The following is a 16,927-nucleotide window of genomic DNA, read 5'->3' on the forward strand; positions in this document are numbered from 1 at the left end:
TTAATCTATTTGTATGTTAGTGTTTAAAGTGAGTTTCTTACAGGCAGCATACAAATAGATCCTTCTCTCTCTCTCTTTTTTAAATCCAATCTGACTGTCTCTGACTTTGAATTAGGAAGCTTAGACTACTTATATTTGATGTGACTTAGTAGATTTTAAATTTACATTTGACAATTAGTTTTCTATTTGTTCTTTGTTTCCATTTTCCTTCCCCCATGCATACTTTTAGTTGAGTAATTACTATGATTCCATTTTACTTCTTTGTCAGAGTCAGAACCATTCAATAGTTAGAGGACAGTCTTGCAACAAATGGTGATGAGCAAACAGAATATCCACATGAAAAAGGACAAAGTTGGGTCCTTACTTTACACCATTTTACTCCTTTGTTGGCTTATGAGATATAACTCTTTATTGTGTGATTTTAGTGGTTGCAGCAGGGTTTACCTTAAATTATACTTAACATATCATCTACCTTAACTCAGAGCCTAGCAATAGTATACATCTTGGTAGATGGACAGCAATATATCTGTTTTCCCCCCTCCCAGATTTTGTGTTATTTCTGTCTTATATTTTATTTCTACCTATGTTGTAAAACCCACAATACACATGTTTCTCATTTTAATTTTAAACAATTATCTTTTAATGACATTTAATTAATAAGAAATTTATTTTATATTTACCTATGATTTACCTACTTAGTTACTATTTGCAGTGTTCCTCCTTTTACATAACTATATTTTCATCTCATCTCATTTTCCTTCTGTCTGAAGAACTTCATTTTACCTTTTTTTTTTTGTAGTACAGGTCTGCTACCCAACCAAGATGGAGCAACAAATAATTCTTTTGGATTATCTAATTATGAAAAGTCTTTATTTTATCTTTAATTTTGAAAGTATTTTTACAAGTAATAGAATTCTAGGTTGATCTTTTTTTTTTCTTTAAATGCTTGCACTTTCTGACAAAAAGTCTGCTGTCAGCTGACTCTTTATTCTGTGGTTTATAACATGTTTTCTTTTCTGGATGCTTTTAAGATGCTTCTCTTAATCATTGTCTTTAAGTGATTTAATTATGAGGTTACTTGATATATTCCCCATGATGTGTGTGTGTGTGTGTGTGTGTGTGTGTGTGTGTTGATATTCTTGGATCTATTATTTCTACAAATAGTTCTTCTATTCCACAGTTCTCTTATTTAGGGATTCAAATAATACATATATTGGGCTTTCAAGTTGTTTCATAGCTCATTGATGCTCTCTTTATTTAACTTTTAGTCTTTTTTATCTATTTCATTTTAGGTAGTTTCTGTTGCTGTGTGTTACTAGTCTTTTCTTCTGCAATGTCTAGTCTGCTGTTAATCTCAGTCAGTATATTTTTTTCTCAGATATTGTAGTTTTCATTTCCAAAAATAAAATGTCTTCTTTTAAAAATATCTTCCAAGGTGTGACTTAACTTTAGAGTACATAGAATATGGTTGTAATAACGATTTTAATGTTCTTTCCTCCTAATTTTAGCATCCATGCCATTTCTGGGTTGGTTTATTTCAATTGATTAGATTTTCTCCACATTTCAATCATATTTTCCTACTTTTTTGCATGTCTGATAATTTTTTAAAAATATATATTTCAGAGAGGAAGGAAGAGGGAGAAAGAAATATAAACATCAATGATGAGAGATAATCTTTGATCAGCTCTCTCCTGCACACCCCACACTGGGGATTGAGCCTGCAACCTGGACATGTGCCCTGACCAAGAATTGAACTGTGACCTCCTGGTTCATGGGTCAATGCTCAACCACTGAGCCATGAGCCGGGCTATCTGGTAATTTCCTATTGGAAGCCAGACATTGTGAATTTTACCTTGTTGGGTGTTGATAAGTGTTCTTGGGTTTTGTTCAAATAGTTGGAACTTTTAAGGATGTCTTTTAAGCTTTATTGGGTAGCACCAGAGCAGTGTGTATCTAGAGCTAACTTTGGCCCAATCATGATGCAAAATCCTCCTGAGTATTTCACCTATTGTCCCAGGTGTTCTACTCTCATTGATGGGAACAGGAACTATTCTAAGCTCTCTGTGAGTCCCAGATATTCTTCCTTTCATCCTTTTTGTGTGGGTCTTCCCCAGTCTTGATATGTAGTTTTATGATATGCGTGTACCACTCAGTTCTCAGCTAAAGAGCCAAGCATGAGCCTCTACAGATCTCTGGAGCACTTCATCCCTGTGGTTCTCCTCTCTGTAGTACTGTGACTTGTGAACTCTAGCCTCCTTGACCTCTCCAGACTCTCAGCTACAATGCCTCTTCTTAGAGAGTCCACTCTGCTTGGGTTTCCCTTTCCCGTACCACTGTACCATCATTGCCTGGAAACTCTCCTCAAACAGTAATCTAGGGAAATCATGGGGTTCACCCCCTTTGTTTCCCATCTCTCTGAGATTACAGTCTTTTATTATTAGACTAGAGGCCTGGTACACAAAATTTGTGTATGGGGGGGGGGGTGGTGTCCCTCAGCCCAGCCTGCACCCTTTCCAGTCTGGAACCCCTTGAGGGATGTCCGACTGCCTGTTTAGGCCTGGTAAATGGGCAGTCAGACATCCCTCTCACAATCCAGGACTGCTGGCTCCCAACCGCTTGCCTGCCTGCCTGCCTGATTGCCCCTAACTGCTTCTGCCTGCCAGCCTGATCACCCCCTAACTGCCCTCCCTTGCCAGCCTGGTTGCCCCCAACTGCCCTCCCCTGCAGGCCTGTTCCCCCCCAACTGCCCTCCCCTGCTGGTCTGGTCCCCCCCACCAACTGCCCTCCCCTGCTGGCCCGGTCACCCCTAACTGCTCTCCTCTACTGTCCTGGTTCCCCCTAACTGCCCTCCCCTGCAGGCCTGGTTCTCCCCAACTGCCTTCCCCTGCAGGTCTGGTTGCTCCCAACTGCCCTCCCCTGCAGGCCTGGTCTGCCCCTCACTGCCCTCCCCTGCAGGCCTGGTTGCCCCCAACTGCCCTCCCCTGCAGGCCTGATCACTTCCAACTGCCCTCCCAACTACCCTCCCCTACTGGCCTGATCGCCCACAACTGCCCTCCGCTGCTGGCCATCTTGTGGTGGCCATCTTGTGTCCACATGGGGGTGACCATCTTTGACCACATGGGGGCAGCCATCTTGTGTGTTGGAGTGATGGTCAATTTGCATATTACCTCTTTATTATATAGGATGTTCTTTTTTGTTTCATAAATTTTGTCTTTTTAGTTGTTTTGGAGGGATGGTAAATAGAGCTTTTGTTGCTCCTTCTTGGTTGGAAGTAGAAGTCCTTGTTCCTCATTTAATGTTTATTGAATGAATAAGTGATATACATGTGTGTCTATACAGAAATCTAGTTTTCTACTTTGTTGAGTGGATTATAATGCCTTAGTATAATTGTTTATTTTAATGTTCAAATTATCCCAGCCCTAGTCGGTTTGGCTCAGTGGATAGAGCGTTGGCCTGCGGACTCAAGGGTCCCAGGTTCGATTCCGGTCAAGGGCATGTACCTTGGTTGTGGGCACATCCCCAGTAGGGGGTGTGCAGGAGGCAGCTCATTGATGTTTCTCTCTCATCAATGTTTCTAGCTCTCTATCCCTCTCCCTTCCTCTCTGTAAAAAAATCAATAAAATACATTTTTTTAAAAACAAACAAAACAACAACAACAACAAATTATCCCAAATTTGGTTAATGGGAATAAAAGTTTTTTAATATAAAAATTCTTACTGTAGCATTTCTCCACTAACTAATGGACTGAGAGTGAAGAAGTTTAGCCCTCAAGAAAAAGCAGGGTGCCATCATTGCTTATAGCATTCAAAGAAAAAAATAGGGAAACAACAACTGATTATTTTAGCAGTGAATGTTGAGGGATGTATAAGAGGTTAAAATACCCACTTTGTCCTAAAAAAAAAAAAAAAAAGCAAGGAAGGTGCCTGGTGAGTCTGATGGAAAACAAGAGCATTATGGAAAGAATATTGTCCAAAGCAAAACGCAGTAGTTTGAAGAAGCCAAACAGATGTCTAGGAGAATCTAGACAGGTCTTGCTAGAAGTCAAGATGGTAACAAGCAGGCACCTGGGAGAACAATGATGCTCCTTGACACATTATACAACTGCTTGGAGAAAAGACTACATTCATTCTTTATCATTCAACAAACAGTAATTCAATGCTTAATATGTCCTGGGCACTGCTCTGGGAGCAGGCAAATACAACACTGAACACAACAGACAAGTTGCCAGGAGTGGTTGGATAAAAACGAGTTATCTCATGAGAACATGAGAAACCCAACCCTAACTACTCAAGGGGTTCTCTCTAGATGGCTGAGTTTCTACCTAAATAGGAGGAGAAAGATTCAATAAGGTCTTAGTTAGTATTGTACTTGACTCCCATTTATATCACTATGAGCTTCAGAGAATCTCAGGGAGGGCTTGACAAAGGAGGATACATTTGAAATGGGCTCTGAAGTCTGAGTTTGTTATGTAGCCATATTAAGGGAGGTGTTCTACTCAGAAGAAATAACATGTTCAAGTCACGGAGGCATTGAAAACACAAGACAGTATCAATAGTTCAGTATCACTGGAGCACAAAGTGGGAATTCTGGGAAATGGGGCAGGTTAGGTAGTAACATTTCCGATACTATTCCATAGAATATCGGGAGCCATTCAAGAATTTTAAGCATCAGCAGGACCTGAGTGATTTAGTTGTTAGACCACTTTGGTGGCCATAAGCAAAGCATAGAAAAATTATTCTTTCATTTAATAAATATTATTAAGGGCCCAAATGTACTAGGTGTTGTGCTAGATGCTAAAGACATAATGATGACAAGGTAGGCATGGTCCTTGCTCTCCTGGAGCTTACAAAGACTCTGGAGAATCAAAGGTTAAACAAATAGTGGCATAAATACTTTATGCAAATGTGCTTGTGCTATGAAGAAATCAAGGATGCCTTTAGAATATGTAACTGGAGACCTAATAGAGTCCAGGCAGATGGTGGTCTTCCTGAGGCAGTTACCTGGGTGTTCAGAGCTGAAGGATGGTTAGAAGCAGGCTGGGGGAAGGAGCTGAACCTTTTAGAAAATGGAAGAAAAACTTGGGATCATCTGGAGCTTGGGGGAGTGCCTGGTGATAACATCGGAGAGAGACGGCAGACCATGTTAAAGATATTAGGCTTTGAATCAAGAGCCCTGCAAAGCCTTTGAGTTGTTTCAAGCTGGAGAGTGAGGTTTTCCTTTTAAGAAAAATCTCTTAGGCTACTATATGGGGAATGACTCTAAGAGGCTAGGAGTGAACATGTGCAATGCTGGTGAGGATGTGGAGCAACCGGACCGTTTCCTGGGATGGGACATGTAGCCCAGTGTTACCATTTTTGAAACATCTTATAGTTTCTTATAGAGTTAAAAAAATACAGTCATCCTGTGAATCAATAATTATATTCCTAGCTATTTATCCAAGAGAAATGAAAACATATGTCTGCTGTCCCCAAAATAAGATTTGTACAAGAATGTTCATAGCAGCTTTATTCATAATAATGCCAAAATGGAAATAATCCAAATGTCCATCAGGAGGAGGATGGAAATCAAATTGTGGTGCATTTATTCAATGGAGTACTTTTCAGTATTAAAAAAGAATGAACTTCGATACATGCAGCAACATGAACGACTCTCACAGACTGTTCAGCAAGAGAAGCCATATATATATGACTCCATCTATATATATAAAAGCCTAAGCGACCGTTACAACAGAATGACTGGACCACTGGTCGACTGGACCACTGGTCGACTGATTGCTATGACGACACACTGACCATCAGGGGGCAGACGCTCAACGCAGGAGCTGTCCCCTGGTGGTCAGTGCGCACCCACAGCCAACCTCCCACAGCCAACCTTCCACAGCCGGACAACCTCCCATGGTCCCTCCCCTCGGCCAGCCGGCCCCAATCACCCTGTCAGCCCCAATCACCAGCCAGGCCGAGGGACCCCACCTGTGCACAAATTCATGCACATGGCCTCTAGTTTATAGCATAAGGCCCTAGAACAGACTGGTGTAATTTATAGTAATACTAGTCAGAAAAGTGGTTTCTTAGTGTCAGGTGTGTGCATTGGGGAGAGCAAGTGAGAGACAGAAAGGGACACAAGGGCATTTTCTGGGGCGATGGAGGTGTTCTATATATTGATTGTGGTAGTGGTCACCTGGGTGTATTTATTTGTCAAAACTCATTGACTTTTTTGCTTCAAATGTGTGTATCTTATTGTATATAAACTATACCACAACACCAACAAAAAAGGAAGAAATGAGAAACTGTGGCATTTTCAGAGTGTACAGTGGTAAACAGGAAAGGAAGAATAAAAGAGAAGTTTGGAGACAAAATAACTTATTGATGGATTGGATGAGGTGGAGGGTAGAGTTGAAACTGACTCATAGTTTTCTGGCCGGGGCAGCTTAGTGACTAGCAGTGTTATCACTGACAGGAGTGTGGTGGGAAACGGTCCCTTTAGGGAAGTTTGTGTGTGGGGTGAGGAGGAAGCAGAGAAGGAATAAGGAGGCTGCGTTTTGCGATGTCAGGCTGGGAGGCATCATTTGGCCCCACTACACTCCCCTTACCCTGCTTTCCTTCTCATCTTGCTCAAGTTTTCACTGGAGTATCAGACTTTCTCAGGATTCACGCCTCCACATGTCTTACTCCATAGCAATGGCTCACAGTAAAGTAATACCTTAGCACCACTCCTCAGAGAGTTTGGGGACCCACTGAAGTGTTTTTGGCTGTCACAAAGAATGTGTGTGTCAGGGTGGGGGCAGGGGCAGTGGTGCTATTAAGATTCAATGCAAGGAGCTGTGGGTGCTGGACAAGGATAGTCCCACAGAATGGAGACTTGCCCATCACTGAAGGTTCATGTAGGTAAAGGTGTGCTTATAATTGTCTGAGGACCGAATGCCTTACTTTTGCAGTTGTAATATACCATGAAATGTCCTGTAATGCAGTTAGCACATAAATGGAGGAAGAATTCTTTCCTAGTGGTTCAGAAATTGACTGGGCCTTGTTCTATATTCCAGAAAAATTTTGCCTCCGACATCACATAGTCTTGGTCTGTGAATAACCAATGCGCCACTGCTGAGTCGATCTGCATCTGTGGTGGGGACTCTACCCAAGGGCCAGAGTCTGCCTGCCTTACCCAGACTTCCAGAGCAGACCAGCCCACGCATGTGTTTAGCGAATGGCATTTTATTTATTTATTTATTTATTTATTTATTTATTTATTTATTTAATATATCCTTATTGATTTCAGAGAAAAAGGGAGAGGGAGAGAGAGATAGAAACATCAATGATGAGAGAGAATCATTGATCGGCTGCTTCCTGTGCGCCCCTAACTGCGATCGAGCCCACAACCCGAGCATGTGCCCTTGACTGGAATCGAACACGGGACCCTCCAGTCTTCAGGCTGATGCTCTATCCACTGAGCCAAACTGGCTAGGGCGGCATTTTATTTTATACTTACTTTTATCTTATCCCTCTTTTTATATCAGAGATAAGTCATTATTATATGTATTTTGAAATTATGTGTTAGGTAGTATATATTACCTATGTTTACCATTTGGGGATAGTAAGAAGTGGTGTTACAAAATATTTCTCAAAGGGGCTACAGGGCCCAATATGATTGAGAAAATGAGATCTACAATGTAGTAGTTAGTGACCTGGATTTAGGTGCCAAATTGCCTGGTTCTACTATACTATTTATGTGACTTTGGGCAAGTTAATTATCCTCATCTCTAAAATGGGGGTAGCATTCCTAGCCCATTGGACTATGTGAGGACGATAATAATGACTAGTTCATATTTGTAAAGTACTTAACTGGGAACAGTGTATGGATGGCACATCTTTATTAAGTACCAGATAAATTTTAGTTAAAACAAATAACACACTCTCCAGGAAATTTTGTTCCTGTTCATGCCTCAATTTCCATTTATACATTATTGTGGAGATTCTTCTAAATTTAAAAATATTTGAGTGTGCTTTTCCTAAAAAATACATACATATCTTATGATGATATTTTACGGTAAAGCCTTGGAAGAAAAAAAAGCATCTTCTTTCAAGTACATAATTTCCCAAGTACCAGGCTAGTCATGTATTCTAGTCAGTAGAACAAGGAAGAGAGGGGTAGAGAATATGTAGTCATGTATTCTAGTCAGTAGAACAAGGAAGAAAGGGGTGACTTCAGAAACCAAAGGAACAAAGCACCCAAGAAAGAAAGAAAAAATGGAGAATAAAAGGCCTTATTTAAATTTAAATTTGTACAGTCTCTATTTCTCATTATGCTTACTAAGAAGTAGCAAGGACCTTCCTGAGATAGTTCTAGATTCTTCCTGAACAATTCCATAAAAAGTTATTATTGAAAAAGCATTTAATACCACAGAAAATAAATTTTCTAACTGTAGACTTCAACCATGAGGCCTGCAAAAATTCTAATATTCATTTAACCTAGGGAATATGCTTGTTGTAGAACATGGTATTTGCTTACTTAAATGAGCTGTGTCAATGAAACCCATGTTAGCATAAGAAACATTTAAACCTGTGAAGAATTTTTGTGAGTTTATTTGAGCCAAACTGTCGACAAAGGCCGGGAAGCTGAGTCTCAACAAATTGAGATAATGCTCCTGAGAATGGTAGTTTTGCACCTTGTTTTATACATTACAATCAAAAGAGGAGACAGAAATGGATTACATGAAATGCATTGGTGATAGATTAGGGAGGTGGGAGAAAGCAAAGTGGGGAAACGTCTGGGATTGGATAAAAAGGAAAATGATAGATGCATACTTCTTTTACTTAGGTTGGTACAGGATAGTTAACAGTCAACAATTAACTCAATAATAATAAAGGGATTTGCGGTGCCTGTGCTTTGAGGGGTCCGGAATAAGGAAAAGAACTTTGACATTTGAACAATATGTTATCATAGATGCAAAAAGACAATAGCCAGGCTCAGTTAAGGTAAAGATTGACCTTTGTCAGGGAAGATACCAGCTAGGACATGACTCGCCACCATAAACTGCTTTTTTGTTTAAAAAGTTTTCATTTCAGACCCTCCTTTGTGGTTACTTTAGGTCTTTAAGTTTGCAAGGCCGACACGTTGGCCTTCCCTGAGCTAGTCAGGTTAGCATGCAGCCCCTTTTCGCTCACACCCATTACTCTATAGAGGACTCTGTTTCTGGTTTTGTTCCTAATTGATTATGCAAGTAAAGTAAAAATGGTGGCTCCAGTGGATCTAAAGTATGAAATCTGTTTTTGTCCACAAGGTCAAACCTCCAGCCTGAGCCTTGGCCGGTGTAGCTCAGTTGGTAGCGTGTCCTCCCGTGCACTGAAAGGTTGCTGGTCCTATTCCTGGTAAGGGCACATGCCCGGGTTTCAGGCTCGATCCCCAGTAGGGGGCGTGCAGGAGGCAGCCAATCCATGTTTCTCTAACCCAGTGGTCCGCAAACTCATTAGTCAACAGAGCCAAATACCAACAGTAACAACGATTGACATTTCTTTTTAGAGCCAAATTTTTTAAACTTAAACTTCTTCTAATGCCACTTCTTCAAAATAGACTCGCCCAGGCCGTGGTATTTTGTGGAAGAGCCACACTCAAGGGGCCAAAGAGCCGCATGTGGCTCGCGAGCCGCAGTTTGCCGACCACGGCTCTAACCGATGTTCTCTCCATCTCCCTTCCTCTCTAAAATCAATAAAAACATATTTAGAAGAAACAAGAAACATCGAGTTATTCAAAGCTAAGAAAAGCCTAATTTTTAAAAAAGTCAGCTAAACTTGACAGCTGTGCAAATGTTGATAGTATTACTGTTTTCATTGCCTTATGCTGTTGTGGAAAATTAGTCATAAGGCTGGCATGAAAGCATACTGTGATTCATATTTTTTAATTCCTAAAGAAATACTGTAATATATATTTTTAAAATACATTTTTATTGATTTCAGAGAGGAAGGGAGAGGGAGAGAGAGAAACAGCAACGAAGAGAATCATTGATCGGATGCCTGCTGCACACCTCCTACTGGGGATTGTGTGCCCTGGGCATGCGCCCCGGTTTGATAGGGAATCGAACTGGGACCTCCTGGTTCATAGGTCGACGCTCAACCACTGAGCCACACTGCTGGGCAATTTTTAACATTTTAAGTAGAAATAACCATAAAGGTAAAATAAAGTAAATATATGTGTGGATGAATTGAGGGTAGGGATGATGGCAGGAAAAAGAAAGTAACTAGCATTTATTTGGTGCCCCCTACATTTTACAATTTTTAAACCTGATTAAAATATTTTTTTACACATTCTCATTGTATGAAAAGAAAAACCACACACACACACACACACACAAACCAGATACATTAAAAGAAGAAAATTAACATTTTGGTGCGTGTGTTTTAGGACTTTGTGCATTCATTCATTCATTCATTCAGTTATTTATTACACATCTCCCCCAGAGCGGATAGGAATGGGGCAGTCGTGGTGGTTTTGTTTCTTTTTAATGGGAGAAATTTGGGCATTCTTTAAAGCCAGAGGAAGAACCTAGTTTAGAAAGAGGAAAATGGGATGAGAAAAAAATCCATTCTTTCTCAGAATAAAGAATGGGTTTTAAGCACAGAGGAAGACTCATTTTCAGGTTAGGAAAAAAGGCATTGTGAGAGGATGGAAAGAAAGCACACGAATGTACGTACCTAATTTTATCTACAAGTGTGTATATTGTACATCTACCTTCCACTCTTCCTGTTGGTTTGTATATATCTTTTATCTATCTACATGTAGGCAAGTTTCTCACGTTATTCACACGTCTGTATCTTACCGTGTCTACATATGTAGCACCTTAAGTATCTGTATGTTTCTTACTGTGCGAGCTCCCTTGGAACCGGCCTTTTCACCTGCTCCATTGTAACCATTTCCCCCCGCGGTTCCTCGTTTCCCACCGTGTTCACAGCGCCCTGCCTGCCTGCGCCGCAGCTCGCTGGTGCCCCGCAGGGATGTTTAAAACATGCATTACTTCCCTCTCAGTCAGGGGCACTGACCTCTTTCCCCTTAGACTGTCCAATTAAAAAATGACAACAACCAACAAGCACAATCGCCATCCCGTGTGAATGAATTAAAATTATAACTATTTTTTGGTCAGTGCTGCAGAATTTCTATAGTTTGTGTGCCATGAGATTGAAAATCGATGTCCTACCGCAGACCAGTAAAGGTTCTACTGCCCCCTCGTCACGCTGGACACTGTGGCCGTTTTCAGCGTTTCGCCACCATCCTCAGTGCCAGGACTTCATATCTGAATGGACTATCTGTAGGTACTGAGGAATATTTTCTGGACAGGAACTCCTGCAAGTGCAAGACCGAGTCCACGGGTCTGCCAGATTAGGTGGAAAGAACCTCCTTTTACACCTGCCAGCGCGCCTGGGTGTGCATTCCTGGCCTGAGGGGGAACGCAGGAGCAGAGGTTAAATAACCGGCTCAAGGTCAAACTTAATCACCGCTGCGCGAGCTCATCAGGCTGATGCAGGGGCAGAATTTGCGGTTTAGGAGATGTGTGTGTGAGTGTGTGTGTGTGTGTGTGTGTGTGTGTGTGTGTGTGTGTGTGATTCTGTGGGGGAGGGGCCGGCGCAGGAAAGGGAACCGGTGTCGCAGCAGAGGAGAGGCTTCCGTCACATCGGAACGGCGCAGCGACGCCGTCGGGCTCGGGACCCCGGCCCCGCGCTGTGCGGGGCGCTCGGGCGGCGGCAGAAGGGACGGGCGGGGGGCAGCGCCCGCGCCCCGGCGGTTGCCACGGGCTTGTCCGGTGCGCGGGCCCAGTTGCTAGGTCGTCCATCTTGACGCGGCTGGCGGGGCGCCCCGGAAGGGGTTGCGGAGCAGGGCATTCACTTCCGGCCTGGGGCCTGCGGCGGCGGTGGTAGCTGCGGCGGCGGCGGCGGCGGCGGCGGGTCGGTGTAGAAAATGGCGCTGGCGCGGCTGCTCGGGCCTGTCCCCGCGGCGCTGCGCAGGGCTTGAGGCTCGCGGCCTCGCTCGCCCGCCCCACTCGCTCGTGCACTTTACACATGAGGTGAGCGGCGCTCGGCCTCCTCCGGCGGGGGAGCCGCGGGCGCTGCCGCAGGGCCCGCGACCGTAGGTGGCGGGGGGCAGAGCGCCCGAGCTGCGGGCCTGGGTGGGGGCGCGGGCTGCTCCGCTGCGGGCGCGGGCGAGAGAGGGGCCGCGGGCCGGCGGGGGTCGCCGGCCGCCCCTGGGCGCCAAGGGCTGCAGCCCCGCAGCCGCCAGGCCCGCCCCTCCCCCACCGGCCGCGCCGCCGCCGCCTCTGCCGCAGCGGCTCCGCTTCAGGCGCGTCCCTCTTTTCCTCTTTCTTTCTTTCCAGAGAATTGGAAGCTAAAGCGACCAAAGACGTAGAGAGGACTCTTAGCAGGTAAGACGGGCGCGCCGGCCGCCTCTCGCCCCTGCAGTCGTGAGCTCCCACTTTGCGCCTTTTTTGGGTCCGCAAGTTCCCTGTGTCATTTTCTTCGCACGCAGGGAGCACCCTCGGGAGAGAGGCCGCCGCGTCTTGGATGCGGGGTTGCGGGGAGCTGCGTAATTACGCGTGTTTGCTTTTATTTGGGGGAACCAGCGAGAAGCAATTCTTGTAAACTTAGTTAAAGCATTCTCGCCCTTTTAGAATTTAATTAGGGGACTTGTGCATTAATTACTATTGTAAGTGATTGCAGGCATTGTGTGACTCATGATTGAGGCAGCCCTTAGGGCGTGCTGTCAAACTGTTTTGGCTTCCCCGTTATTACTTTGTAACTCAAATTGTTGCCTTTATAAAAAGATACTATGTGTTCGCATTTTTTTTTTTTCAACACTGTAGTCAGGAGGGTTCTGTTGCACTGGGAACAGTTTTGCCCTTGAACTTCACTAAGCAGAAACTGCGTTTTGTTTTCTTTCGAAACTACGATTCGTGTCTACGCTCTTCTATAGGCTGGTAAAATAATTTAAAATATGTTCCCAATACGTGGTTATCATTCTTACTGGGCTTGAGTGCTTTTGCACTGGTAACTGAAATCATCACCACAGAAGGAGTGTTGTTGTTTTTTTTAATGATGCCTTTATGTCATCAAGTTTATGGAATTGTTTACTTTTATTGAGCTGTAATTGCTTAAGCGTCAAAGCAATCAATGCACCATGCTTAACTCTTTTTCACTGTTATGTCTTACAGTCTTTTCCTTTCCTATTCGCTGCTTTCTTTTGCATCAGTGGGGACATTCAGAGAAACATAGATTAACCTAATAAGTGAACAGCTTTGTTTCACTTGAACAGAATAAAATAAAATTTCTCCTCTCTCAGGTCTTCGTGTAGTTTTTGCTTGAGGATTTGTAAGGTTTAGGTTTATGTTGAGGTTAACACACAACGCCAGTTGCCTGACTGTTTTTTGCCATATAGAATCATTTGAAATTGCTGGTCTTTTGAGTTTTTGAGATATGAATCTATTAAAATGATCTTTAAAGATTCTGTTCAGTTGGTGAAGGGTGGGCATCATTGACTACCAAAGAAGAGATTTTCTGTTACTTAAAATAATTATGGAACCATTTAAAGGAAATTAAGCCTGACATCACTGACTTAACTGTTTGTTGGACATTTAAAGTTTTATTGTCAAAAGCTATTAAGGAAATGTTAAAGATACAAAACAGGTGGAGTTTTTAAGGTGTAATTTCAGCAGCAGGAAGGAGATTGGAGTTTGGGTCTATTTCTCCCTCCATTTTTGCTTTGTCAGGTAACTAATTCCTGTAGAGGTTTTCTGAGACTTAATTAAAAAGTGATCTTTACCACAGATATAGTTTTCATATGTGATTACAGTCAGTTAGATAGAACTTGGATTCTCTGTATCAGTTAAGTATCAGAGTTTGAATCCTAACTCTACCACTTACTACAATATGACCTTGACTCTTGGCAATTCACTTAGCCTCTCTGTGCCTAATGTATAAAACGACAGGCTTGGGCCAGACAGTTGCTAAGGTCTGTAGGCCCTTGGGTTATATAAAAAGGAGTCAAGTGTTGTCCCTAGCCATGGAAAGCTTGTGCAGTCTACTAGGAAGACTACAATAAGTCCATAAATAATTAATATAGGGTAGATGATGGTAAGGGTCCAGAGAAGACACCTCATTATGAATGAGCATCTTCAGTTGGTCAGAAGGGACAAAAAGGAAAATAGGAAGGAGGTTACAGGATAGTGTGTCCTAAGGACATGAGAGGGGCACATTTCCTAGAGGGTGAAAGTGTTCTGTGGAGGGAGAGATGTGAGTAGGAGGGCAAATACATCCTTTCACCTTTAGCTCTTCCTTTTTCCCATAAAAAGAGCATTTATCTATCTTTACCTATTTGTGCCCTCCCCAGGAAGAACAAGCATTATTCACTTAGTAAACATTTCTTGAGCATCATCTATGTTCCAAATGCAAGACAAGGCCCTAGGGAGGAGAGGAATGAAAGTAGCTAAATTTATTGAATGCTTATATCTGCCTGGTATACTGTCCCAAGGACTTTAAATGGACTCATCTGATTCTTGGAACATTCTGTGAGGTAGGTGCTCTTATTATCCCTGTTTTATAGATGAAGACTTAGAGGCACAAAAAGGTTAAGTAATTTTCAGGAGATCATGCTACTGGAAATTGGAGGAGCTGTCTGGCTTCAGACTATATTGTCTCTGATTAGAGACATGCTTTTTCATCTTGAAACATTTGAATATCTGGGGAGGCAGAAACCACAAATACATGCAGTTCTTCTAGAGCAAAGTTTCTCAACCTGGGCACTGTTGATGTTTTGGATCAGATCATTTATTATTGTAATGTCTGCCCTAGCATTGTAGACTGTTCAGTATCTGCCAGTAACACTCTCGATGCAATTGTGACTATCAGAAATGTCTTCATATACTGCCAGAATCCCCCTGGGGCGGGGCGCAAATTGTCCCAGTTGGAAACCACTGTTCTGGAGCTTTGTATTTTTTCTGAAGATAACCATGTTAATGTTAAATCTTTAAATGTTAAATTAATTTCTGTTAATTTAAACATCTTTTAATACCATGGGAGTGTAAATCCCATTGTGTGGACACCTGGCTTCTAGTATCTGAAATGTCAAATTTGTATTGCCAGAAATTCTCCTTTTCCTCTGCTAAGTTACAAGTTCTCAGGACCCTGTGCCAGGGAACCAGGTCAGTTAAATTGGCACAAGAGATAATTTTCGTTTGTCACCCTAGGTAAGCTGTCTTTCTCCACTGTTGGCCAGTAAAATTGTCTCTTTATGTTAGTATCATGGACACTGAAAAGGGAACTGATCACCATTGGAACTGAGCTTTAAATAATGGAATCAATTTTGAAAAGCAGAGAAAAGGGCTGTGTAAGAACAGCAGGGGTAAAGGCATACAATCCAGAAAGTACAGGGAATTTTGAAATGGCAGTGAATAGTTAAGTTGGCATAAAAAGGTGGGGCAGATGGAGAGGTTCTTGAATATCAGATTGAGGAGCTATTATATGTTTCAAAGTAGCAAGATGATAGAATGATAACTAGTGATCTAGGCAAAAGGTGATGCAGACCTGAATTGAAGTGGTTATTGAAAAGGCGAGATAGAAAACGTCCCTGAGGAAGTGGAACCAGGGACGAGTTGTGAGAGGAGTCTAAGTGGCCCTTCATCCTGGGTGAATGGGAGATTCACCCAACCTCTGAACAGAGTAGAGGTCAGAACAGAAATAGCAGTTTGGGGAAGGAAGATAAGTTACATTTTCTAGTTGTAAAAAAGTCTAACTCAACTGATTTAATTAAAAAATATTTTGGTGGCCAAAACCATGGAATTACTGAATATTTAGAGTTGGACCATGACATTAAGTAGAGACCAGTCAGCATTCTGATCCCTTCATTTTACACAAGAGAAAGCTGTGGTTGAGACAGAGCCAATAACTTAGTCAAGGTTATATTCCCTTAACAAGTGACAGGCCTTTTGATTCCCACTGTCCCTACAGCTGTGCAGTGTTCATTACACAGTAGAGAAAAAGATAGCTTTGGTTTCTCCTTTCTAAACATGTTAGAACAATTTTTTCTCTGTATTTTGGGCCCGTTCTATTAAGGAATTTACCATAATGTAGGGCATATTGTCCAAAGCACAAGTGACATGCTTCATGTTACGCTGTTTGTTTTTCTAAACCAACATTAAATACCATCATATAAGAGAAGTTGTTAACAACACTGTAGTACTGCATGATGTAGCATCTAAACAGAGACATTTGTATCTGAGGTGCTTTTGCCTGCCTGGGACAAATGCTGAATAAGAAAAGTTGAGGAACAACAGGCATAAACCAGGGCATTCGGTGTCCCTTAGGGAGCGTGGACCCTGCCCTGCAATTCATCAACCTCTGTCTGGAAAAACAGTCATTTGATTTGGTTAAGCTTTTCTGTTGCTTTCTTGTGAAACCATTTGTAGGCCAGCAGATTTATATTGATAGGTTTCTTTCTAGCTTACCCCAGCAGCTATATGGTAAGTCATTTGATAGAATAAATGAATCACAAACGAAGCTTATCTTTAAAATGTGTAACAACCTTCTGGAAATTTAAATATAAGTGTCATGAAAAAATCCGAGTGCTATTCTGTAATCTCTTGTGAATTTTGGCATCTGACGTCAGTCTGCAAGTATGAGTTAAAGTCTTTTACAGTTGTGTTTTATGACAACCTCAGAAGTCTCGCCCATGATTGCAGTGACTAAAGTAGGTATGTGCTGTATGCATTCTGCTCAGACTGACTTATGATACATCTCTCACTCAAAATCGAAAAAATGTCCTCCCATTTGCAATTTAAAAAAATTTAACCCTAAGCAAAGAACCAAGAATGGTACAATGAACACCTGTACTGTACCGCTCTCTAGATTTACCAAGTATAACTACTTGCCACATTAGTTTTTTGTGCCATGTCATCACT

General features: G+C 42.3%; 1 protein-coding gene across 8 annotated transcripts in view; it reads left to right on the plus strand.

Annotated features, from left to right (window-relative positions):
- TNRC6A (trinucleotide repeat containing adaptor 6A) overlaps nucleotides 1-16,927 on the plus strand; it is a 195,118-nt gene that overhangs the window by 84,399 nt on the left and 93,792 nt on the right. For 6 of the 8 annotated variants that reach the window (XM_080681710.1, XM_080681716.1, XM_080681713.1 and 3 more), the window contains exons 1-2: nucleotides 11,878-12,046; nucleotides 12,353-12,400. The exons of 1 other annotated variant lie outside the window; for it this stretch is intronic. In XM_080681710.1, the coding sequence (XP_080537836.1) occupies nucleotides 12,042-12,046; nucleotides 12,353-12,400 (53 nt within the window). In that variant the 5' untranslated portion in view covers nucleotides 11,878-12,041. Of the gene's footprint in view, nucleotides 1-11,877; nucleotides 12,047-12,352; nucleotides 12,401-16,927 lie in introns of those variants that run through there. One more of the 8 variants, XM_080681718.1, reaches the window with a different exon arrangement.

Source organism: Plecotus auritus, assembly GCF_963455305.1.
Source record: "Plecotus auritus genome assembly, chromosome: 7".
Lineage (NCBI taxonomy): Eukaryota > Metazoa > Chordata > Mammalia > Chiroptera > Vespertilionidae > Plecotus > Plecotus auritus.